Here is a 26,642-nt window from a genome sequence, read left to right on the forward strand (position 1 = left end):
CTGAAGTGGCCAAATGGCTCACCCCAAAGAGCAGTCATTAATGATTTCCAGGGGAGTTCCCCAGGGATCTGTGCTGTTTCATAGCTTGATCAATGATTTAGATCAAGGTGTGGATGGCATGTTTATGAAATTTGTAGTTGACATCAAGCTGGGAGGAATCCCTAACACTCCAGATGACAGAATCAAGATCCAAAAAGGCCTTGAAAGGCTAGTTCATTGAGTCAGACCTGATAACAGGACATGTAATTAGGATAAATGTAAAAGCCTTAATCAACTTTACAAGTATAAGGGGAGGAAAGTGGGGTTTGACAAGCAGATCATCTGAAAAACAGTGGGGTCCTAGTAGACTACACGATCAATGGAAGGCAACAGTGGACTCCACTTACCTTTCCCACCTCATTTTTCATTTGTCTCCTTCGCATACTCCATCTCCTGTCTCTGTGCCTTTGCACTCAGAGTTTCAGGCAAGAGGAAGCTTTCCCCCACCCTTCCCACCCGAGAAGGCCCATTCTACTTTGAGATAGCTCTGATCGCTAAGAAATCTATCCTATTGAGCCTATAGTTGTCTCTCAACACCAGAGCTCCTGGTTATGCTCTCTGGAGCCAAGTCACACAGGTCTGCCAGTGGGCAGTTCCACACGCACCCCAGATATTTCTTGCCCTCTTACATGTGACCTTGCCTGATCCCTCCAGGGGTTAACAATCTCTTCCCTTTGAAATGACTTTTTTTCCCCTTTTTGGAGGGCAATTGGGGTTAAGTGACTTGCCCAAGGTCACATGGCTAGTTTTTGTGTTAAGTGTCTGAGGCTGGATTTGAACTCAGGTTCTCCTGACTTCAGTGCCGGTGCTCTATTCACTGTGCCACCTAGCCGCCCCTAAGATGACTTTGTTTTATCATATTGACTTTGTGTATCATATTGACTTACTTGTGTCCACATTGTGTCCCCCTAACAGAATCTAAGCTCCTTATTGGTAGGGGCAGTTCTTTTAACATTTAATTTTTTTTTTAATCTTGAGTTCCAAATTCTCTCCATGGAAGGGATTGTTTGTTTTGCTCTCCTCTTTGTAGTCCCCATACCTGGCACAGTGCTTGGCACAGAGTAGCCATTTAATATATGTAAGTTGAAATTAATTGAATATGGCAGCCAAGAAAGTGAACATACTCTTAGACTGCATGAAGAGAGATGGAGGGCCTGGGACCAGGCCCTAGGCATCCAGGGAGGTGTCACACTTTGGAAAGGACGTAAGCTGGAGAACATCTAGAGGAGGAAGGCAATCAAAGGTGGTGAAGGGCCTCATGATCATGTCATGGGGATCGGTGGAGGGAACTAGACATCATTAACCTGGAAATTACAAGACTCAGGGGCACACTATACCTGTCTTCAAATAGCTGAAGAACTATCACATGCAATGTTAGTGTGCTGTGCCCTGGCTCAGAGCTCTGGCTGCACCTGTCGAGAGGCAGCTTCCAGGCTTAATAACAAGCCGAGCTATCCCAGAATGGAATGGGCCTTCTTGGGTGGGAAAAGGGGTGGAGGAAGAAGCTTCCTCTCACTAGAAGTCTCTGAGCAAAAGCAGGATGACCACTTAGCAGATACACTGTGCAAGGGACTCCTCTTCCAATATAGGTTAGACTCAATGGCCTTGGAAGTTTTATCCAATTTAGCTACTTTCCAATTTTTTTTAAGCAATCAGAGTTAAGTAACTTGCTCAAGGTTACACGGCCAGTTATTTCTGGGTGTGGTGCTAAGAATCTGAGCCCGGATTTGAACCCCAGGTCATCCCGACACTGGAGCCGGTGCTCTTACTCGCTGAGCCACCTGGCCACCCCTTTAGCTACTTTCCTAATCACATGTAACTGAGATTTGAAAACACCATGTACTCTAGTTACACCTTCTAGTGTGGCCGGGGAGCTTTAGGAAAGTCAGAGACGAGTTATGGTCCTGAACTGGTGACCATTAGCTTGATATTTTCACAGGAGGCATGACTCTCTGCTGCCCTCCTGGGATTACTACTGCTCTCTGCAAAGGCCCAAACCAACCTCTGACCCCTCTGCTTCTGCTTGTTGGGTTTTTTTTTTTTAACTAGCAGAAACAACTGGAACATCGTAGGAAACAATGGGTCTAGTGGAATTAGGCCTGGGAGCCGAGTGAAATGTGCTGGTGTCCCTGGAGCAGTTTACTTACCTGGACCCAATGGGGAGTAACCACAGCCTCTTGTTGTCACCAAACACTTGCCGGAAGTTTCTGATGAAGCCAAGGTTGAACCCATTTTTGTCTGGGCCACTCAGAAATACCGGAGCAGAGAAGGCCTCTAGGGTGGGTTAGGAGAGTGGAGAAAGGAAAATGCATTACGGGATGCCCTCAGCCATTCGGAAAACCAAGGGTTTTACAGATCCTTGGGAATTCAACTGTCCTTAGGCATCTTCTTGCTTTCATAGTGCTGACCTGTCATCCTTAATTAATAGGAGACAGTTCAGTACATTAAACATTGTTCACCCAATAGAAAGTTAGATTGAACCAACTCTGTGCACTGTGACCACACTACAGCAGAAAATACAGGCCAGGGTAGAGATTAGAACAGATATTCAAGCACTGGGTTCAAGTACTGACTCTGATATTTCTTAGTTGGGTGAGGAAGAGCAAATTATCTCACTGATGTGAGAGCTTCGTTTCCCTTCCCTGAACACTTATACTATCTGCCACACTGGGTGGTTGGGAGGAAAATGCTTCAGAAGCAGGAGGAATTGTGATTAGTATGAAAATCTCAGCAGGCCGCCAGGGCCCAACATGCCTCGCCATAAATAAGGAGGGAAAAACACATTTCAGACCATTTTCTCATCATCTAAGTGGCAACAGCCAAACAGTACCTATCTTTAGAGCTGTTGCAGAAATAATGACATTCGAAAAAGTGGTAACAATGTAGATTTCATTTCTGAAAAATCTGCAGGAAGGGATGATGTTTGGAACAAAGAATGTCAGGGCCGGGAGGGACCTCAGAGAATGTCAGGGCTGGGAGGGACCTCAGAGAATGTCAGGGCTGGGAGGGACTTGGGCATACAAAATGTCAGAAGTGGAAGGGACCTTAGAAAATCCAATGTTACAGTTCTAAGGGACCTAATAACAAAGAATCCAGACTAGCAAATTGAAGAAGAAGTTTAGAACATATGATCAAAGTGAGAAGGGACTTCTGAATGTTACAGCTGGAAAGGCCTTAAGAGATCATAACCCAATCCCTTAATTCTATAGAGGTAGAAACTGAGGCTCAGAGAGGGGAAGTGATTTGTCCAAGGTCAAAGCAAGGATCTGAACTTAAATTCTTGGATTCTAAATCTACCAGTCCACATTGCTTCCTTGGACATTTGTATGGAGTTCAGGGGTGGGGAACCTGTGGCCTTGAGACCATATATGGTCCTCTAGGTCCTCAAGTGTAACCCTTTGACAATCACAGAATCATAAAAAGTGAAATTTGGATTCAGTCAAAGGGCCACACTTGAGGACCAAGAGGGCCTGAGGGCTTGAGGCTGCAGGTTCCCCCATCCCTGGTATAGACTTATATATTGTTTTGTGTTGCTAATTTTGTATGAACGTGTGTGTATATGTGTGTATGTGTGCATTTTGTCTCCCCAGTGCCACAAAGTGGTGATCGAGGGTTAGCTTACATCCCTTGGACAGCGGGCTGAGTCTCTGAGTGGTCTTTCTTTCTTCTTCCCCCACCACATCTAAACAGCCTCTGAGTCCTCTTGAATTTTTTTTTGGCATCATCTTCCATTTCTGCCCTTTCCTCTTCCATTTCCATAGGCCCAAGTTAGGTCCTAATCAACTCAAGGCCTGGCTAGTTCCTGCCTTTCTTCAATCCAGTCTGCACAAACTGGCCGACTAAGCTTAGTAAAACCTGGCTAGGGATATGTCTATTCCTTGCTCTGTTTAAGGGCTCCCCAGCTGCCAACTAGATTGAGTCTAAACTCTTTGGATTTCCATTCAGTGTCTTCCATAATCTGGCCTCCATCCTTTTTTGTAAGTGCTATCTCTAGTCACTCAACTCCCCAAACCCTTGGGTCCAGTCAAAGAGGCCTCTTCATTGCCCTCTCCCACCTTCCTGAGATGTCTTCCCAGCTCCCTTCCCCCTCTCTCAATTATACCCATCTGGCAAGATAGCTCCAACTCGATCCCTCCTGGGACAGCCCTTTATGCATCTCTTCTGGAACTTTTGCATAGCAATGAACCAGGGTCTAGCTTGTTATGATAACACGTATCTTCCTGCATTAAACTGGGTTTCCTTATTATTTTGCTGTTTAGCTTTTTATGGATTTACATCCTGCTTTTGCAACCTGACTGTAAACTCCTTAAGGGTGGGGACCATGTCTTTGATGCTTTCCTATTTCCTCACAGTGCCTCTAGCCTAGAAATGCTGCTAAAATATTGGATTGGCTGGTTTTCTGAATCTTTTTTCTCCCTTCTTTGAAATGCCATCTCTGAATGTTCATTCTTCTGGTGCATCTTTTGCCCGACTTCCTCTTTTGTGCTCACTGGGTGTGTATGCCCCTGTCAGTTGGCTTTTGGATGGGAACTCTGGGGAGCTGTTACCCTATATGAGCTATAAACAGCAACCTTCCGAGTCAGGGCCATTTGCAAACAGGTTTTCTCTCCTGGATTTCATTCACTAAAGCTGTCTTTAGTCTAGGTCAGTGGCAGAGTGATGAGACATCAGCTAAATGGCCCCATTATCTCAGGTTCCTCGAAAGGTCCAATGGGCTACTGGAATACTCTAACCTGAGGGGTGATTCCATTAGCCTCTCGGACTGGCCAAGCTTACCCAAAGTCGTTTTGTTTCGGCTGAGAAGCCAGCAATGGTACCCGAAGAGAATCATCAAGCTGACGAAAAACATGCAAGCCACAAAGAGGAGGAAGAGGACGTGGAACTTGGAGCGTGTATTGGGCAGGTCACCCTGTAAGCAAAAGAGACAAGGAAGAAGAGAAAGATGAAACTGACAAGCCTTAGCCTCACTCTTCCCAGGACTTGTCGATGCTGTTGTCCCTCGGCTTGAAACCAGCATCCTCCCGTCAGCCCCTTCGGCCATCTCTGATGACATCCTTCTCCCTCCAAAGCCTGATGGAGATTGCAGAATCACAGATTTTGAGCACTAGAAGGGACCTCTACAGACATCTAGTCCAACTCATCCACCACAGTAACTCCCACTGTAACAGGCGTGACAAGTAGTCAGCCAGACTGTGAAGAACTCCAAGGAGGGGAAAACCATATCTCTATTTATCATAAATGGTTCAACATCAGTTTGGCAGGAATTCTCTCTCACTGACTCCCCGACATCTTCTTTGATACCTCCCTCACCTCAGTCATTGATGATCCTTTGTTCCTTAAATCCCACAGCCACCCTTGGTTTCCATCTCTTGTAAGTATTGCTGTTCATTTTATACCACAGTTATTTCTGCTTGTATTTCCCCCAAAAGATAAGAAGCTCTCTATCTTGGTGATTTCATCAGCCACCATGGATTCAATGATCACCTCTGTTCAGATGATTCCCAGATCTTCCAGCCCCAGCCTCTCTGCTGACCTCCAGTCCCACATCACTGCCTGCCTGCTGGACAGTTCCACTTGGCTCTCCCATGAGCATCCCAACTTAATGTGTCCAAAGCAGAACTCAGTACATTCCCTCAAAATCCTCCAAACTTCCCTGTGTCTACTGAGGGCATCACCAAACTTCGAGTGACACGTTCTCAACACGGGAGTCATCCTCAACTCTAAACTCTCCTTTACTACTCTCCAGTCACTGTGTGTATTCAGTTCAATCTGGCTAAATCTTGTCAATTTAACTTTCACAGCTTCTCCCACATCTGCACCCTTTCTCTCCCCTCCTATGGCCTAGTTTGGGGCCACCTTGCTTTAACTGTTACAACAGCCTTTCAGTTGGTCTCCCTGCCTCAAATCATTCTCTTCTCTAACCCATCTTCTTTGTAGCTGTCACACGATATTCCTAAAGTGCAGATCTGACTGTCTAGTACTAAAAGTCCTTTACAATTTAGCCCCAACTTATCTTTTTTATCTTTTATCATATTTTTCAATGAATAAAAATTTATTTTCTTTCCTTTCCACCTCCCACCATTGAAAAAAAGGAAAGAAAAACTGTTGTAACAAATATCTCAAGTTCCTCCTCATGCAATCTATGCCCCAATCCAAGTGGCTGCCATTCCCAGTTTTGTGCCCGTGGAGGCTCTGTTACCATTCCTCCTGCCCTAGCAACGCCATCCCTCTTCACCTCTGACTCTTGTTATCCAGCCCCTTTAAGGCTCAACTCAAGACCTCCTATATAAGATCTTGCTGAGACAGAGCCCTGCAAAGAATAGGCACTTAGTGTCAACAGAATTGAAGTTGACTTAATAATTTACTCCTGTGTGTGGAAAATAGAGAAGGCATCCTTTTTTTCTCTTTCACTCTAGTCTTCCTCTAGTGTCAGAGGAAGTGACCTCTCAAAGGTTTATGAGCAGAACTCAGGTTCTGGCAGATCTTACCAAGCTGGAAAGGCTTCAAGTGTAGGCCTGGTACTGGACCCTGGGGCTGTCATTCGAAGACTGGCCTAGCTAAGTTCAGAGAGGCTTTGCCAGGTTGGCTGCAGTGAGGAATCTTTTAGCTGCTGAGACTCTCAAAGACTGTCTACAGATCCAAGAGGGGCAACGAGCCCTCACTGGAGGGAGTGTGGGGGTGCCCACACCAACACACACAGAACTCCCTGGAGGGCAGAAGTAGTCCTTTCTTCAAATGAAAATGTTTCTCCAACTGGTTTTCTCTCTCTACCACTCCCCTTCTCTCTCTCCTCCTCTGTCCTTTCTCTCTCTCTCTCCTCCTCTCTTTCTCTCCCTTCTTATTTCCTTTCTCTCTTCCTCCTCACTCTCTCTCTCCCCCTCTTCTCTCTTTCCTTCTCTTTCCTTTCTTTCCCTTCCTCTTTCCTTCTCTTTCTATCCCTTCCTCTTTTCTCCTTTCTCTCTCCCTCCTCACTCTTTCTCCCCTCCCCTTCTCTCTTTCCTCCTCTTTCCTCTCTTCCCCCCCTTCTCTCTCTCTCTCTCTCTCTCTCTCTCTCTCTAACACTGTACCTGTTACTTATGTGACATTCCTACTGATTGTTTCTCGCTGTGCATGTTTTCAACCTATAAATGATAAGCTGGGTCCTGACTTCAGGCATAATATTGGCAATAAAGACGCATTTACCAGTTAAACAAAAAGAAGTGTCTGTAGACCTTGGACTCTTTGAAACTGAGGGGATTCTGAGATCATGCAGTTCATCCCTGCCTCTTTAGGGCAGACTCTTCCTGAGTTCTTTTGGTCACTTTGGTCTACTCTACAGCTTAATAAAGTGGTGCAGAAATGGCATCTAGTCTCAACTCTGTTACTGACTTGGGCAAGTCACTTCCTAGGAATGGTAAGGGCACTGCATTTGGAGTGAGAGAAACTGGCTTTCAATCTGGATTATGCTATTAACTCCCTCATTGTGTGACCCTGAGCAAATCTGTTTCCTTTGGGTTTCAGTTTCCTCCTCTAAAATGAGGAGGCTGGACGTGATGCCCTTTTAGGCCCCTTTAGCTCTAAATCAATGACTATAATCTTTGATGTGAGTCCTACGATCTCTTCCAGCTCTAAAAATGGAGCTGTACAACACTATTTACCTATGTGGAATACACAAAGAACTTTGAACATGTCTTCCCTATCAGTGATGGCCTTCAATTTGAAAGGCCCCACAAGTGTTGGACTGTTGCTTTTTATAGCTAACATGGAATGAGTTGGCATATGGGACAGCTGCCTTTAGACAGTAGGCAGTCACACCAGTGGGTGCGTAAATAGCCTAAAGGAAGTTGGACCATCTTCTGCTCACTACAGCTGTACATTTGCTGGGTTTCCTCCAATCCTAATTCAGAACAATAGTGGTGGCAAGGCACTAAGGCATACCACGTGCACAAGGAGAAGCATTTCAGGGAGAGAGCCAATAGGTCAATGTGCTGGGCCTTCCTTCTTCCTTTTCAGTTGGGAACATGGTTTTAGAGAGCTGAACTCCTCTGGAATGGTGCCTAATGAGGTGGCATATGTGGTGTCCTGAAAAGAACATTGGGCTTGGAGTTGGAAAATCTGGATTCAAATTCCTACTGGGCCATGTGACCTTGGGAAAGTCACTTCCCCTCTCTGAACTAAGTCCATCTCTGATGTCTCTTATGAGACTTAAAATGAGGGTCGAAAAGAACCTTGGGAAGAGAGGCTAGAGCTTAGCATGTGAGCCTGGTTCCAGGCCGGGATGGAAGGAAAAAGGGAAGATTTGTCTGGTGGGACAGCCAGGGTACTGCTCTTTCTCTCCATGAGTCTTGGCCATAAGATAAAGCACTGATTTTTTAAGGTGTATAAGGCCAGAGAAGTGATTGATAGACAGATAGATAGAGAAGTGAAAACAACATGAAGACCAGGGGCTTTCTGGGGGATGATAACTGAACTTCCCTAGTTTGTTATGTGCTCCTTTAATGCACTGAAGGTGACCAAGTCTTGCACAGAACCTATGCAGTTGATGAAAGGTTCCTACGTCCTCACACACAGCAAATATGAATTCCTCTTTTGAGTCCTGATCTATTCACGAGATCACACATTTAGAGCTGGAAAAGCCCATCAACTCCAACTCCCTCATTTTATAGATGGGCAACCTAAGGTCAAGGGAGTTTGACTTGCCCAGGGTCACACAGCTGGTCTTCTTATGGGGAAAAGACCCAATGTCTCTTCAAGGTAAAGTATATTCAGGAGTGATGATAGTTCAATGGCAGGTGAAGCCATTCATAGGTTATCATGTCAAACTTCCTAAGGCCCTGTAGGAGTTCTAAGCAGAAGCTCTTGGAATCCTACAGAACCAGGTGCTGATGGGAACCTGGGAACAGCAAACACAAGCTTTGGCAGCAATACCCTTAGACCTGGGGTCTCGAGGCCACATGTGGCCCTCTAGGTCCTCAAGTGTGGCCCTCTGACTGAATCCAAACTTCCCAGAACAAGTCCCCTTAATAAAAGGATTTGTTCTGTCAAACTTGGCTTCAGTCAAAAGGCCACAGCCAAGGCCCTAGAAAGGCACATGTAGCCTCAAGGCCACAGGTCCCCTACCCCTGGTTAGATGGGGTTTTTCTTCTTCCCTTCACTTCTCCCAAAAGATTCATAATTATTAAGAAGTGAAATAAAACTTTTTTAGGAGCTTACAGAAATGGTCATTAATCTATGTTGCCTCCATATACTATGCCTTCTAGTTGGACCCATTCCATCAATTTGGGAAACTTGAAGTTTCCTATTTCTGGAGCTAGAAGGAATCACAGAAGTCAGCTCATTCAATTACCTCATTTTACAGACAAAGAACTAGAGCCCAGAGAGGACAAGGTCACACAGGCAGTAGGTGGGAGAGCTACAATTTGAACCCAGGTCCTCTGCCTTCAAATGCAGCACCCTGTTCACTGTACCATGCCATAGCTAATGAAGCAGTAAAGGATCTGATACTATTCCAGATGGATTGTTCAAAGGGGGCTAGATTCTTGCCGCAGAGGGCTAGGACTGGCCCTCGTTCTAGGGAGGTCTGTCCTACCCTGAAAGCATGTGAACTTGAAGTACTGGAAACAAACCACATTTTCTTGAGCTCTCAGTGACATTGACGTTGTAGCTAGGACTGGGTTTTTCAGCTGTGATTCGCCCACCAGACATAGCTCCACCACTCAGTGTCGGGGCCTCAAATGGCAGGGGGAGAGGCAGTGTTTGGGTGGGGACCTGCAAGGGAAAGCTTGCTGATAGTGGTGCAGAGAGAAGGCTGGGCTTTCCACAGGATCTCTGCTGCTTAGCTGATGAAGCCAGGTCAGGAGTGCAGACTGTAAAGGCCAGTTTGTTCCTTGCTGATGGGAGGAAGTGGCTTTTTGGCCCCCTGGGCTTTTCCCTGAAGTAGGAGCATGGCCAACATGTAATAGAAGGAGGAGAAACAAATGAGGGATTCAGGGCCGGAGGAAGGGCGCATGGTGGAGGGATGCCAGCAGTGCATGTTAGCAGGGGTTCATGACAGAACTGCCCTTCTGCTGATATTCTTCATCGCCCCATGGAAGCCACAACTTCTCTAACTGCTTTATGAACCCCTGGGACCTGCTGGATTCTTGACCTGATTCAGTAGCTGAGGTCCAAGGTTTGACCTGGCAATGACAGATTCTGAGGGGGACAGGGAACTGGGCCTCCTTCCAGTTTTCTAATGGATAATTTAAGTATTCACAATGGAAGCCCTGGTTCCTTTGTTCTCTGGCCCATTCGGAACTAGATTCTGTCCAGAGGCTTTATTCAACCTTGCCTACAGGAGCTAAGGGATTGAGATCCTCATCACAAATTAGGGCTCTTGGCCCCCAAAAGAAAACTCCCCAGGAGTAGCAGTAACTGGCAGCCCTGGCCACACTTCTGGGCTCTGCTACTAGGGTTCAGTATGAGTGGCTAGTAGAGAAGGAGTTGACAATACTGGGTCAAATGGTCACAGAAGTTCAGAGGGAGGCATTTCTTCTGGGTTCCCAAATGGTGGAGAACATGGCATGGGGTAGGCTCATACACCTCCCTTCAAGGCTTGGCTTGGCCACTTCCTGGACTATGGTGACTGTGGATAAGTCATATCCTTCTCTAAGCCTTGATTTCCCTCTCTGTACAATGGGGATGAACATACTTGTACTGCCTACCTCACAGGGTCATGGCAAAGAAAATACTTTGTGAGCCCTAAAGCAAGATATAAATGTGAACTGAGAGGAACGTGGGATTGAAAGGCCATCTGGTCCAGGGGTCAGCAAACTATGGCCTACCAGGCCAAATCCTCTGCCTGTTTTTATACGGTGCTTTATTTTAAAATGTAAAAACCATTTTGGGCTTGCTGGCCATACTAAAACAGGCAGAGGGTTAGATTTGGCCTATAGTCCATAGTCTGCCAACCCTTAATCTAGTCCAATGCCCTCATATTACAGATGGAGAAACTGAGGCTCAGAAAGGGCAAGTCACTTATGCTCTCATGAAGGTCATAAAGGTAGTAAGTGGCAGAGCTATCTCCATTCCTGCTTCTCCATTATTATTACTGTTAATAACAAAAATTCGTATTAATCTAGCACTTTAAAGTTTACAAAGAACTTCCCATAAAACAACCATGGAAGGTAGGTAATATCCTTGTTTTACAGAGGAGGAAAATGAGGCTCATGGCAGGGAAGTGAGTGATTTGCCCACGGTCACACAGCTAGTGTTCATCTCCCCTGACTGGTCGTTCAGGGCTGTTGCCCCTCCCCATTCTTATTCCAGTGCCATCAGGCCTCGTTCACACAAGTAAAAGGTGTTGTGGGGACGTGGCCAAAATCATATTTGTTACATGCATTCTAATGCTGGAAAGTGTGAGCTTATGCATTCCTACACTTGATCTCTGCAACATCATGGTGAGACAAGGAAGCTTGGCAGGCCTTGCTTTATGGAGAGAGGAAGTGGTTTCCCTAAGGTTAGGTACAGCCAGAAGGAGCAAGACGCCAGGACTCTTGACCCCCAGCCCAGTTCTTACTGCACACACAGGCTCTCAACTTTAGGGCTGGCGACTTGTGTGGTCATGTCAAGTGGTAATGCCACAGCAATCTGGCAAATAGCAAGTGGGCCTCAGAGATGGCAGGCAGTCCTTTCTGGAGAAAACTTGACTGTAGAATTGAGTTTGATTTTTTCATATTCTCCCTGTTCTGTAAGAGTGGACTTGGTAAGAGATGTACACATCAGGTCCTGGATGGTCAAGTCATTAAGAGCTATGTCAGCAGTAAGATCCTACAGGCCTTAGTGAATTGGACCATAATGAAAGGGGCTGGAGAGTTGGTCTCCAAGCCAGGGAGACGAGTTCATGTTCTGCCTCTGATACATATGGCTGTGTGACTCTGGGTAGGTCACCTCTTTTAACATTCATTAAAAAAAATTGTGGAAGATGGAGTAGAAGCACGACCCTCCCGCGGCTCCATCTTCCACCCTCCCCAATCCATGTAAAAAGGGGACTCTAAACAAACTTTGGAGCTGCAGAACCCACAAAATGACACAGAGAAGCTAACCTCCCGCTGAGGACAGCCTGGCAGGCCGGCAGGAATCTAGCACAGCACTCTGGGAGCTGAGCCCAGCCCCACGCGGAGGCTTTAGCCCCAGGGCGGACCTGACCAGCCACTGGCCAGAGGGACTCCAGATCAGCAGCAGCTGTGGCCGTTTCCAGATTTATCAACACGTAGACACAAAGGACAAAGTGAGAGGTCAGGGCAGTCTGGACTTTGGGACCAGTAAGTGGGAGTGCGTGGCTTTTACCCCCAGGGCGAAAAGCCGCTGAGACGCCAGCACAGCCTGCCAGCACCATGTGGTGGCTTCAGCTCCTAGCCTGCAGACTGTAGGGGGACCAAGCACCAGTCTGAGGGGTAATCGCTCTTGCTTTAACCTGCTTGGATCTGGATTGCAGTCTAGGGTGGAGGTTCTGGGGTGTGTGTCCAGCTTGCCAGAGCGTGTGGAGACCTCAGAGAGGGCACCCATCTAATTAATACCTCTGGCAGCTGAGAAAACCCCAGCCTTTGGGAAGAAAGCTCCCCTGTCTGGTGGCAGAGTCCTACTGTGGCAAAAAGCCCAAAAGTCAAGTAATTGAGTGGCAAAATGAACAGGCAAAGGAAACAAAGCAGACAGAAGATTCCAACAATACACTCCTATTTTGGGGACAAGAAGGAGCAAAGCATGGAACAGGAGGAAAACAGTGAAGTCAGAACTCCTGCACCAAAAGCTTCAAAGGAAAATACAAGCTGGTTACAGGCCATAGAGGACCTTAAGAAAGATTTTGAAAACCAAATAAGAGAAGTGGAGGAAAAATTGGGAAGAGAAATGAGAACGATGCAAGAAAATTATGAAATGAGAGTCAACAGCCCGACTGAGGAAAATAAAATAAGACTGACTCAAATGGCAAAGGAGGCTCAAAAAGGCAATGAGAAGAAGAATGCCTTAAAAAGCCGAATTTGCCAGATGGAAAAAGAATCTCAAAAACTCAATGAGGAGAATCATTGCTTCAGAATTAGATTGGAGCAAATGGAAACTAATGACTTTATGAGAAATCAAGATGCTGTTAAACAGATCCAAACAAATGAAAGAATAGAAGGCAATGTGAAATATCTCATGGGAAAAACCACTGACCTGGAAAATAAATCCAGAAGAGATAATTTAAAAATTATTGGACTACCTGAAAGCCATGACCAAAGTAAGAACCTAGAAATCATCCTCCAGGAATGGAGAAGAAAACTGCCCTGATGTTTTAGAACCAGAGGGCAAAACAGAGGTTGAAAGAATCCACCGATCACTTCCTGAAAAAGATCCCAAACAGAAAACTCGTAGGAATATTATAGCCAGGTTCCAGAATTCCCAGATTAAGGAGAGAATATTACAAGCAGCCAGGAAGAAACAATTTGAATATTGTGGAAACACAATCAGGATAACCTAGGACCTGGCAGCTTCTACGCTGAGGGATTGAAGGGCTTGGAATATGATATTCTGGAGGGCAAAGGAGCTGGGATTAAAACCAAGAGTCACCTACCCAGCAAAACTGAGTATCATGTTTCAGGGGAAAATATGGTCATTCAGTGGAATAGAGGACTTTCAAGCATTCTTGCTGAAAAAAACCAGAGTTGAATAGAAAATTTGACATTCAGATACAAGAAGCAAGAGAAGCATGAGAAGGTAAACAGGGAAAAGGAATCATAAGGAACTTATCAAAGTTGAACTATTAACATTCCTACATGGAAAAACAATAATTGTAACTTATGAAACTTTTCTCAGTAGTTGAAGGGATTAGAAATATATATATATATATGTCTATATATGAGAGTATATGGGCATATGAATACCTATGTGAATGTGTGTATATATGTTTAAAGGTATACATAGATAGAGGGCACAGGACCAATTTAACAGGAAGGAATGATACTTAAAAGGTGAAATAAAGAGGTGAGAGGAATATAATGAGAGGAGATGGGGAGAGACTGATTGGTGTAAACTATCTCATACAAAAGAGGCAAGGGAAAATGGTTACAATGGAGGAGAAGAATAGGAAGGCAAAAGGGAATGGATCAACCTTATTCCCATTGAATTTGGCTTGAGGAGGGAGTTAAATACACACTAAATAGGGTATCTCACCCTCCAGGAGAATAGGGGGGGAAGGAGATGAGACGGGGGATGATAGAAGGGAGGGTAGGCTGGGGGGGAGGGAAGTTGGAAGCACCCACTTTTGAAAATAGACGGGATCAAAGTAGAGAATAGAACAAGTGGGAGGTGGGATAGGAGGGAGGGAAATATAGTCAGTCTTTTATAATCTATCTACTATGTTATTGTTTTGCATTAGCCACACATGTACAACCTATACTGAACTGTATATCTTCCCAGTAAGGGTGGGTGACAAGGAAGGAAGGGAATGAATCTGGAATTGAAAGTTTTAAAATCAAATATTCAAATATATATATGTGTATGCATGTATATATATGTGTGTGTATATATACATATATATATGTATACTATTATTAATACCATCTTACATGTAATTGGGAAATAAGATATACAGGCACCAGGGCATAGAGATCCACTGGAAAAGTTGAAAGGGGTATGGGAGAAAATATGGGAGAGAGCAGATTGGAGGAGGGGATATCCTGTGGGACTGCTATTTGGGGTGGTGGGTAGGGGAAAAACGGGGAGAAAATTTGTAACTCAAAATCTGGCAGAAATGAATGATGTAAATCAGAAGTTAATAAAGCATTAAAAAAATAATAAAATGACCTAATTTTTTTAAAAAAAGGAACCCATCTGGGTATGAAAAAGCAAGACTAAATTAAAAGTGAGAATTGTAGCATTAGTAATAGCAATAATAATGGTAATAAGAGTAATAACCGTTATATAACTCTTTAAGGTTTGCAAAATACTGTGTATATATTGTCTCATTTGATCCTTATGACAACCTTGGGAGGTAAGTATTATTATTACCCCTATTTTATGTGTAACATGTGACTCAAAGGGTGAATTTCATGGGGCTCTCTTTCCATTTGTGAAAATTAATGACTCAATGTGTCGCATCTGCATGAGGGGCAGGTTGAGAACTTAACTGTTTTGGCTTCCATATTTGAGAAAGATGTGTTATTCCAACCTTTCTTCAGATCACTGAAGGAGAGAAAGACTCTGGGAAGAAGTTAACATGTAGAGAAACAGATAGTCTCTATAATGTCCCTATACGTAGCTTGCTACATCACAGACTTTGGGGAATCTTCCCTTGTGTGAGACCTGAAACTCTTGATTGAGTTGAGTTATCTCAGTTACAAAAGAAGAGTTCATTCAATTGCTAGGTATATATATGTTCATATGTATACTTTTTCTGAATTGAATAAATGGGTTTCTTTGCTAAAAAAAAAAAAGAAGGGAGATGGTTAAGGAGCAAATAAAAATGTGTTCTGAAATGGAAAAAAAAATTGTGAGGTCCAAATTCTCTCCCTGGTTCCCACCCCTCTCCCATACATCAAGAAGGCAAGAGAGATGATATCAATTATACATTTGGAGTCATACAAAACACATTTCCATATCAGCCATGTTACAAAAACAACAATAATAAAGAAGAAACAAAGAAAGTGGGAAAAGTCTGCTTCCGCCTGCACTGTGAGCTCATCAGCTCTCTCTCTGGAGGTGGAGAGCATTTTTCATCATGGGTTCTTCCGAACTGTCTTGGATCCCTGTCTTGATCAGAGAAGCTAGGTCTTTCACAGCTGATCATTGCCCAACATGGCTATTCCCGTGCACAATGACCTCCTGCTTCTCCTCACTGCACTCTGTATCAGTTAATCTAAGTTGTCTAAAACACCTCTCAGGGCTCTGTGCAACTCTTTAGGATTTTAAATCGAGGAGGTGACGACCTACATTGATGGAGGGAGTTTCCACATATGGGAGTTTGCCTTAACCAATGAAACCGCAGGTGCAGTCCTTAGACTCTAGTTATTTAAACTCCTCTCCACAGGCATCCATTTCCCCTCAATATAGAGTGTTCACTTTCTAAAACATACAGCAAGGTGGGCCTAGATAGAGATGGGTGAAGGTGCTGGTAAATGAGGAAATGAACCCTTCAGGATTCCCGAACTTACCACCCAATACTTGATGAAATACTGGAAAACAGTGGCAGCAATGTAGAGGCAGTAGAGAACAGAGTAGGCCAAGAACTGAAGGAAGAATTTGTAGTTGGAAAATCCAATGCAGTTATTCACCCTAAAAACACAAAGAATCAAGAATTGGAGCATGTTGAGATGGGCTACAGCAACAGATGAAACAAGGGAAGCAGGTCTCCCTTGCTGCCTCATTTTGGGCCATGTGGGAGGCCCACAGAATAGAATTACCAGAGAGAAATCAAGTTCAAATTTCATCCTCATTTCTGTCTCCATCTGCAGTCCCAGGAATCCATGCCCTGCCTACCAAGTCAATCTGCTGTTGGGAATCCACGGTGGCCTAGGCAGCTGTGCAGAGCTGAGGAGTGGGGGGTGTTCTAGCCCATGGTGAGCTAATCCAATCTGATCCCCCCATATCTGCCAAACTGTAATGGGAAGAGGGCAGCTGAAAGGAATAATACTGGGCCAGAGTATTCCAGCCATCGGGGCAGCTGGAAACAGATCTGAAATGTGGAAGAGAATTGAACTCATGTTAACCATGGGGCTGCTTGTTAAAGGCAGTGAACAGGAAGGAATCTATCTGCTCTGTGGCTTTAGGAATGCATGGGCAGAACTACACCTATTCATTCTGACTCTATTGGGCTGAGTCCCCCAAAAGGCCATTGAAGTACAGGGGCAGAAGGAAACGAGCTGGCAAAGAGTGGACACATAAGCAGCTTTGCCCTGTTACAGGTAAGAAGTCAATCAGGAGCACGTACCAAGGACAGTGATGGTCCATTTTCAAGACGCACCTACAAGAGACAAAATACAACAGGAGAGAGTAAGAAGATGCTAATAAGGAAACACTTCTTTGCAAAACACTATAAACATCAGCTTCTATTCTCATCATCACTAGAAAACACAGAGTGAATGCTAGGCCTAGAGTCAGGAAGACCTTGGATCAATTTTTGCCTCTAATACTTAACGACTGTGTGACAGATAGTGGGCCAGGCACATCACCTCTCTGTGCCTCTGGCAACTTATGTCCTGCATCCCAAGCAGATCTGTGTTGGTGGAAGGAGTTGCTAAAGAGGGAGTTTCTCACACTGACAAAACCAAGGCTCCCCGATGTGTTGACACATTATTCATATCATTACCACAGAGGGGTGATTCTGTGGCTGGGCTATGGTATGAGAGGTGTCATTTTGGGGGAGGAGAGAGATGCCGCTGCAACTGCCTGTCCCAGAGATCCATTCCTGAGACACCGCCCACACCTCTTCCCCCAACACACAACCCCTCCACTACCCTGGAGGGAGTCCTTGGCTCTTTCAAGGATGTGATTAAAGGATGTGATTGATCATGTCATGGGATCAAGCTGACACCAAATAACTGGCCTTGAAATAACCTTGTGAAGGGGCTGGAGGCCTCAAAACTCCAAGAGAGTCAAGGCCTCAGGCACCTTCTCTGTCTCACTATGCCTCTTATACACTCTGTCGTCTTGCTGCACTATCTTTTTTTCTGCCATTCTCCTTGCCCCTACCCTGACACTGTCCATACCTCTCCTTTCCAAGTAAATAGCACAGATAAAGCCTGGGATAACCCCCAAAGGGTTTCACAGGTGAAAAGAATATGGGCAAAGCAACTCACCTAGGGAAAACAAGGGCTTGAAAGGACTTGCACCTAGAATTCTCTTTGCCCCCTTCCCTTCCCACCCCACTGGGACCCTGTTTCTCTTTTCTGTCTAAAAAGAGAGATTCTTAACTTTTGTTGTGTCGTGGAACCCTCTGGCAGTCTGGGGAAGCCTGTGGCCCCCTTCTGAGAAGCATGTTTTATAATGCATAAAATAATATAAAAAACATAGGATTACAAAGGAAATTGATTACCTTGAAATATAGTTACCAAAATATAAAAATATAATTAAGTTTATAGCCCCTGTGTTAAGAACTCCTGGTCTAAAGCATCATCCTCGTGAAAGCATTTTTAGCTTGGACATCTCTGACTTAAGGGAGATGCCCTGGTATCGTCACATGTAAAGACCAGTCTTCTTGTTGCCTAGGCAACTAACAGTGGGCAAGCTTAGCACTCGGGAAATATTATTGTCACTCACATGGCACAGACAGAGCAGTGGTGGCAGCGATCAGGCTTGATCAGATGGCACCGGTCACAGAATCGTACAGCTAGAAGAAATATAAGGAGGTTAGTAAGGGTCAAGGCTCACTTGCACATGGAAAAGTCTTTGAAGACCCCCACCAGGCAAGCTGTTCTCCAGATAGATGAGCACAAGGCCTAGACCCAGGAATCCCTTTAGTTTAAAACAAATTCTAGGGTGGCTAGATGGTGCAGTGAATAGAACAGTGGCCCTGGAGTCAGGAGGACCTGAGCTCAAATCCAGCCTCAGACACTTAACACAAAAACTAGCCACATGACCTTGGGCAAGTCACTTAACTCCAATTAACCCTACCTTCCCTCTCCAAAAAGCAAAAAAAAAAAAAACAACCCCAAAACAAAAAAAAAGCCCTCTATTGTATCCTTTGACCCAAAGATTCTGTTGCTGGGCATGTATCATTACCAAGGAGGTCATTGGCAAAAAATAAGGCTCCATATACACCAAAATCTTCATGGTGAAACAAACTGTGGTACATGAATGTAACAGAATATGTTAATCATAAGAAATGAGAAACATGATGAATCCAGAGGAGAATGGGAAGAACTCTCTGAACTGATATAAAGTGACATAAGCAGAGTCAGGAAAATAATACACATGATGACCACAATAATGCAAATGGAAAGAACAATAGCCACAAGCCAATCAAAACCGAAGGCTGTGAAATTAAAAAGAACAAGCTTGGCTCCAAAGCAGGGATCTGAGAAGCTCCCTCCTCTCTGCTCCTTGGCAGAGATGAGAGTGTGGGGAGCAGGGGAAGACAGATCTGAGTGGGGAACACTGCAAACAATGACGGGTTTTTGCAATGTTTTGTGTGGTTTTGCTAAATTAAAAAAAAAATGTTCTGTTATACAGGAGGGCTCTCTGGGAAGAGGAAGGGAGGGATATGGGAGAAAATCTAGATGATATAAAACTCAAAGATATCACTGAAAGCTATGAAAAAAACAAAGCCCTGCTACCAATGGCTTAACTAGTCTAGGGCAATTTACTTAAAACTTCTTTCACCCCAGTTTCTTTTTTATAAAAATAAAGATGAATAATTTACATTTGGAGACTGAATGGTAATTAGGCAAAGATCAGAAACTGTTCGGCAAAGAGTGATTGTTAAAGGACAGCATGGTTCTTTTTATTGTTATTATATGTACTAAGGGGGGAACACAGTACTGAGGAAAGAAAACTGGGTTTGGGGTTCAAGGACCTGCATTCAAATCCCAGACATGACACATATTCCCTCTCTGACCTTGGGCAAGTCACAACCTTCCTGGGCCTTCAGTTTCCCCTTTCTGTGAAATGAAGAGGTGGGATTCTGAGACCCAAGGTCTCTTTCAGCTCTAGATATTGGGTCCTATGATCTTACAGGATGGTATGGACGGGCCTCTACTAAAGCCCTTAATGGGGTGACATGAGGGTCTTCAGAGGCAGGCCAGTGGGGCACAAGCTCTGGGAGGGCCTTCCAGACTGCAAAGGCCTGGCCCAGTGATGGTGTAGCCTAGTGTCGCTCAAAGGGACTCCGATAAGACGGTTGGTCAACTGAGAGTGAATTTTTTGGCCCGAGCAACTCATGAAGTTTGCCTATTAAAGCCGAAAAGGATTACAATCTACCTTGGTAGAGGAGTGCATATGTGAGGAAATAAGGCATCCAGGAAGGCACTGTATGTGGTACATACAGTAAACATAAGATCCCCAGATCTTTTTAACTCAACCTGCTGCTTAACTATGTCTCTCTCATCCTGTCATTGTGTATTCGGTTCTTATGGTTGATTTTTAAAAAATTCTAGCCCCATTTTTATGGTTGGAAGAACTGTAAACCCAAAAGGGAGTTTAAAGTAGGGGTGTTACTGTATATAATAGGGATAAACTAGATGAAACTGAGAGAGAATGCCCATATTTTCATCTGCTCTTCCCTGGGACTCAACACATGGCAGATTGCTCGTTTGATGGAGACTTTGCTGTGTGGGCCTAGAGAAGTTTTTCCTTCGACTAACTAGAATATTTAGTTAAGCACATGATATTTGATTTGTTCTGAAAACCATGCAGACATCGCAAGTCACCATGATATGTATTGGACAAGACTCCCCTTCCCCTCCCCCAAATTAATCTACCCATAGTCTGTACTGGCTACAGTGTTCTGGCATGGTATACTGGTTTCAAGGATCTATGTTGAGTAAGTCACCCTCCTTGCTCTCAAGCCAGAACAACCCTGTTCTGTATTAGCTACAGTGGGATCAGCTGGGTATGGAAGGATCTCAGCTTTACTGGTTCTGGGACAAATGGGCAGATGAGGAATATCAGAAATCATCAGAAATCAATGGAAGGATTCCCTGGTGCTTGCTGGAGAGCTGGGGGGTGGGGGCCTTTATGGTCTTTTGGTTTGTCCCATTTAACATTTCTGAGCCCACTTTCATTTTGGCCTTCCTTTCTTTGCCCTCCCCATGAGCCCACCTCCATTCCCAGTCCTTGTATACACCGGCAACTTCTTGGCTATGTCAAGGAGCATTTGCTTCTGAACCTCAGGCCTTTCTTCATTTTCATAGCGTTCCTTGTCTCCATAGGACATGAAGAACTAAAAAAAAAGGAGCACAAACATACATCCACTTAGTCCAAGGTACAGAGAAAAGCTTTTGAAAAGCCCATCCATAAGCAAATACCAATTACCTGTCCCGACTTCAAATCTGACTTGAGAGCTTTTTTATGTGCAATTAACAAGGAAATGGTTTCTGACCAATTATCCTGATTGCAGGATAAATGAGTCACTGATGGTTTTTAAAAAGAAATAAATAATGGTTGTTCCAGGCTCATCCTATTGGCTGATATCTTGCAATCGAAAGCTAAAGCACAAAATAAGAACTGGTCACTATGAAAGAAAAGGACCAAAGAGTTCAGACGCCATTTGCAAAGATAATTAAGTGCTGGGATGCGTGATTCAGAAAGCTGTAAACACCTTGAGCTGGGCAGAAAATGGGAACAGGCAGCACTGGCTTTTTTCCTCCCCTTTCACTCTTAAAGCTTTTTTTTTCTTGTTTGTTTTTAATAAAGCTATTTTCTCAGCCAGCCATTATCCTGGTGAAATTGGGTTACAAAGCCTATCACTTCAATGCTTGCCAGCTGGCTATGATCCAGAACCTTATTGATGGCTACTGTGCTTGGCTAGTCAGTGGCAAGGATGCCTCCTGGGGGATGCTTGAGAAACTCTTCATGAGGCTGGAGGGGGGCTCCTCTTCATGCCCTACTTTGGTGCAGCCTTACGAAAAACAAAGTTATCTCAAGACTTTAGCAATCCTATATTTCTGGTTTGGAGCCTCATACTGTATCTTCTGTCCTAAAAGAACCATGGCCCCAAATTTCATGAGAAATATACAATGGCAAGTGGTTACTAAATTCTGCTACTTGAGTGGGATGCAAATGTTTGCCACTGTTGATACCATTGCTCAGAGGGGATGCCATCAAAAAATGTAAACTCCCCTTTGGGTTCGCAGTTCTTCTAACCATTAAAACTGGGGTTAGAATTAAAAAAAAAATCAGCCATAAGAACCGAATAGACAATGGCAAGATGACAGAGACATAGTTAGGCAATGGGTCAAGTAAAAAAGATCTGGGGATCTTAGTGTTTAATGAGCTCAGTATTAGTCAGTGATATCAGCTGTTCTTCCAAAAATCTAGCTCAACTTGGGCTACAACATCCAGAATTTGGGAAACAAGAGGCCTGCTATACTCTATTCTTCTCAAGCTGCTGCTAGAATACCATATTCCATTTTGAATAGCATATTTCATGAAAGACATTAGCAAAGTGGATCAAGGCCAGGGGAGGGTGACCAGGATGGCGATGGGATCTGAAGTCATGCTGTACAAAGACTGACTATAGGAACTGGGAATGCTTAGCCTAGACTAGGGAAGACTTAAGAGGCCCATGATGGCTATACTGAAATATTTGATGGATGCTCACATGGAGAAAGAATTAAGACTTGTTTCGTTTAATCCTACAGACAGGGCTATGAACAATGGGTAGACTAGAAGCAAATCTTGACTACACATAAGAATAAAATAATGACTACATATAAGAAAAAAACCCTTTCTAATAATTAAAGCTGTCCACAAGTAACATGTGCTACATTGGAAGGGGTTGAGATGTCTATCACTACAAGGATGCAAAAAGCATTACATATCAAAAACATTTTTTTTATTATGAAGAGGTTCCAGAAAAATGAAAAATACTTGAAGTAGACAGAAAAAGTTGGCTGACCAAGCTGATTTACTTTGTTGTCTTGAGAGAATGAGGGATAAAAATGGAAGAACATAAAAGGTAAGTTTCAAAGTCCCCTCTTGCCCTTGGTAATCAAATAAATATAACCAAAGGTATAACTAAGGCATGAGAAATCACTGCCTTCACATAAGACCATGCCAGAGGAGCACCCTGTATATGATCTGTAGGTCTGGTGCTCTGGAGAACCAAGGTGAGATTCTGCTGGCTTGGAAGAATGCTGGGTACTTTGTGGGCACTGGGAATCACATGGTAGGTCACAATTGTATTTCAAAAATAATTTAGTTCAGCCCTCCTTTGACAGAAGAAGAAACTGAGGGCCAGGGGAAGGGGAAGGGACTTGTCCAAGGTTATTAAGTGACAGAGGCTAAACGAGGCCAACAAAATGAGAGAAGATTTAGAGCACAGCCAAGACCAGGTGTTAGACAGTGAGACAGTCGATGCACTCAGGAGCCAAACTCTTGGTACTATACAGCAAAACGTGTTCGGTGCAGGAGGAATGAATGCTTCACTGTTGTTAAAGAGTCCCCAAGGAGTTTTCATCCCCTCTTTACTAATCCAAAGTAAGAAAGACACGGGACTTTAATGGCAGATATCTGCAATGCGTCTCTGCATCCTGTTCTCTTCTCTCCCAAGCACTCCCAAACTCTGCCTACATGGCGTGGGGAGAGCAGAGATTAAGTCAGGAGTCTTTAGGGCCTCTTCATTATACTTATCTGGAGGGGGGCCTGGGGGTGCACATGTACAAGAACATGCCTGCCATGGCCACACATTCTCCCAAAGGAGAAAGAAAAGGCTTTGTCTTGGAAGCCAATGACTGAAATAGCTGTCTAGGGGCTCTCCAAGGTGGCTTTTCTTAGGCCACAGATGGAACTTTCTTTGGCTACTGGAATCAGCAAGTTTTCATGGACTTAGAGCTGAATGGTTTCAGTTGATTGGGTTCAACTGGATAGATGAAAAGGCAGTGTCAAAAAAAGAACAGACGTATAGTCTGTTCTTAAATGCATACTAGAAAAGAATACTACCCTGGGGGGTCTGAGGAGGTCTTTACTGGAGGATGTCCTCTTACTGCCAATACAGACTTCCTTTTGCACACGGCCAAGCTCTCTTTGGCAGTCTGCTTTGTCTGCCCACCTCTACTTGCCTTTGAAAGATTTTGGCACCCGTCTTGTTACAGCCCAGAAAAAGAAAAGTCTTTTGCCATCCAACAAGCAGTCTATGTCCTGACTTTATCCCCTCCTCGTTCCCCAGTGGTGTTTAGAGCTCTCCCCCAATCATCATTCCCCCTAGCCCCCAAATTTGGAAACATCTATACTTAGGACCTTCCAAACTCGAAACTTCCCATTTCCTAGTTGGTTCTTTTTGCCTCAGGAATGGGGGAACCAAAGTACTTTCCTTATAAAACACAGTGGTTACACTGCCCCTAGAGATGCCCTGACATACAGAGTGAAGATGAATTCTCTAATAAGTTATGGGGAAGATGTCCCCAGTCTACAAAGTCTTTGTGTGAGCCTGGCATAGGAGGCTCCAAGTCCTGGGAGGCAGCCCCTCACAAGGTCACCACGCCCTCTTCTTGTCTCAGTACCCAGTGTCCTGCTTATATTCCTCCTTGGGCCACTCTGGAGATACTGGTCCCAGGTTCAGAGGGATAAGCTGATTTAGAGCAGAGAGAGAGTGTGTGAGTGTGTAGGGGCCGTTGCTGCCACTGCCATTCCCCTTGGGTTTCTTTGGCTGTCAGCCATGTGGCCTGCCCTTGAACATATCAAATAAAAGGGCCTAGGGCTTCCATCTCTGATTGGCCTGGCCCATTCTTCTTCAAAGCCCCTGCAGTCCCAGTCTCCCACCTTTCCCCTTCACTTACCTTCTGGTGTGGCTGATGTGGAAGAGTGAAGATGGATTTCCAGTAGGTCCAGATGAAGAAAACGAAGAGAGCGTGGTACACTGTGAGGTAGATGACTGAAACAAAAAAATCACATCAATGCCCACCCTCTGGGTGTCTAGTTCTCACGCTTCCAAGAGGAATTTTGTTTACTCACAAGCTTTCTTTAATTTTTACCTTGTTTAAAAAAAATCGGCCCTTCCACTTCCAGGTCTAGCAGCCCCCCACACTCCCCTTCCTGGCTCTGTCGTGGAATTCTACTTTCCTTACAATAGAATCCCCAAGATTTAGGGCTGCTCCAAACCCCTCAGTTTAGAAGTGAGAAAATTCAGTAGTTTTCTTAGTAGACTCGGTAGAGGGAAGATGACTAGCCCAAGGTCATTTGGGCAGGTGGTAAACATGAGAGCCAGCATTTGAACCCATGTCCTGTGCTTGCAAATCCAATGTTTTTTTCCACTACACAACAATGCCTTGACTTGACTCCAGTTCAGGAGGGAAAGGTAGTTGTCAACGCTCCCACACGAGCAACAGAAGCATGGCCATACTTCCCCATGCCTGCAAGCAGTAGTCATTCCCTTCTCCACTGGAGACTTCACACTGTTGCCCAAGGGACAAGTAAAGTAACTTCATGTATGGCTCATCAGGTTACTCTTCCATTCCACTCCCTACTGCCTGCCCAATGAAAGAAGAGTTCCTGATACTTGCTGGATACCCTTCCAGCCCCAGGCACACTGCCTGGACTTCTCCTCTGCAAGGTCCTCACTCTCCTTGGTGTACGCACTCTATCACCCTATTTTAGACCACAGGCTCCTTGGAAGCCTGGTCTATGGCATATGTTTCTGGGCATGCCCAATGGTGCGCCTGAAGCTTTACTGCATATAGTAGGTGTTTAATAAATGTCTGCTGAGTTGAATTTGTCTAAATCAAACAGAAGTACAAGAAGCCAACAACAAAGCCAGTATTTGAACTTGGGGTTTCCTGCTTATGTGTGATGAGGTCATAGCCACGGGTTCAAGTGGCTGACTGGAGGATCCCCATGCCTCCATGGAAGCACAGCTTGCCCACGGGCTCCTTCCCAAGTGTGGCTGCTAAGCAGCTGAATGTCATCCCTCTTTCTGGCCCTTTTTATGTAACACAGACACCTAGTGCATGGTTAATTGTTTGGCATATGCAATGGTCCTGTATGAGGTAAGAGCCATGGGCAGTTTCCTTTTAAGTGAGATGCTCTTGTAGGGTTTCAGCTAACTGGAGAAAGCAAACAGCTTATGAAGTGCTGTTGCCCTACTAACAGACATCAGGAGAAAACAGGCCAGTATCCTCTTTGGGCAAACAGACCCAGCAGAGCTTTTGCTTCTGGGGTACTGCTCCTCAGCCATGGGGAGATCAAAGCCAGAGAGAACCCTTCCAAGCACTGCTTTTTCTGCAGGTAGGGGAAAGGAGCCGGAAGCAGCCCTTACATAGGAAACCTGACCAAGGATACTCCCTATACTGACACCCCTTCCCCAAGCCCTAGGCTGAATTTTGTTACTCGGGTACCACGTGCACATGCCAAGGTGGTATTAGAAACAACTTGAGGATTAGGGTTGAACTAAAGGCCTCTTCATAAGCACCTTGGGCCTAACAATTATGGGGCTTGCTCTTTTTTAAATAATATTTTGGGTTTTTTCCAATTACATGTAAAAACAATTTTTAATATTGATTTTCAAAAAATTTTGAGTTCCAAATTCTCTCCCTACCTCTCTTCTCCCCTCATTGACAAAGTAAGCAATTTGATGTAGGTTATACATGTGCAATCATGCAAAACATATTTCCATATTAGTCATGTTATAAAAGAAAACACAGACCAAAAAACACACACGAAAAAAAAAAACAAAGTGAAAAATAGTATGCCACAATCTGCATTCAGACTCCATCAGTTCTTTCTCTGGAGGTGGATAGCATTTTTCATCAGGAGTCCTTTGGAATTGTCTTGGATCTTTGTATTGCTAAGAACAGCTAGGTCACTCACAGCTGATCATCGTACAGTGCTGCTGTTACTGTGTACAATGTTCTCCAGGTTCTGCTCACTTCACTTTGCATCAGTTCATGCAATTCTTTCCAGGTTTTTTCTGAAATATGCCTGTTCATCATTTCTTTTTTTTGGAGGGCAATTGGGGTTAA

General features: G+C 44.5%; 1 protein-coding gene across 5 annotated transcripts in view; it reads right to left on the reverse strand.

Annotated features, from left to right (window-relative positions):
- ZDHHC15 (zinc finger DHHC-type palmitoyltransferase 15) overlaps positions 1-26,642 on the reverse strand; it is an 80,497-nt gene that overhangs the window by 30,757 nt on the left and 23,098 nt on the right. For all 5 annotated transcript variants that reach the window (XM_069063119.1, XM_069063118.1, XM_069063117.1 and 2 more), the window contains exons 3-9: positions 24,465-24,559; positions 20,788-20,908; positions 18,289-18,358; positions 16,961-16,993; positions 16,185-16,305; positions 4,816-4,948; positions 2,187-2,313 (exon numbers count right to left, since the gene is read on the reverse strand). In XM_069063119.1, the coding sequence (XP_068919220.1) occupies positions 2,187-2,313; positions 4,816-4,948; positions 16,185-16,305; positions 16,961-16,993; positions 18,289-18,358; positions 20,788-20,908; positions 24,465-24,559 (700 nt within the window). The remainder of the gene's footprint in view (positions 1-2,186; positions 2,314-4,815; positions 4,949-16,184; positions 16,306-16,960; positions 16,994-18,288; positions 18,359-20,787; positions 20,909-24,464; positions 24,560-26,642) is intronic.

The sequence above is a fragment of the Petaurus breviceps genome, unplaced genomic scaffold (assembly GCF_028583685.1).
Source record: "Petaurus breviceps papuanus isolate PSGF00001 unplaced genomic scaffold, PetGlider_PUasm1.0 90535, whole genome shotgun sequence".
NCBI lineage: Eukaryota > Metazoa > Chordata > Mammalia > Diprotodontia > Petauridae > Petaurus > Petaurus breviceps.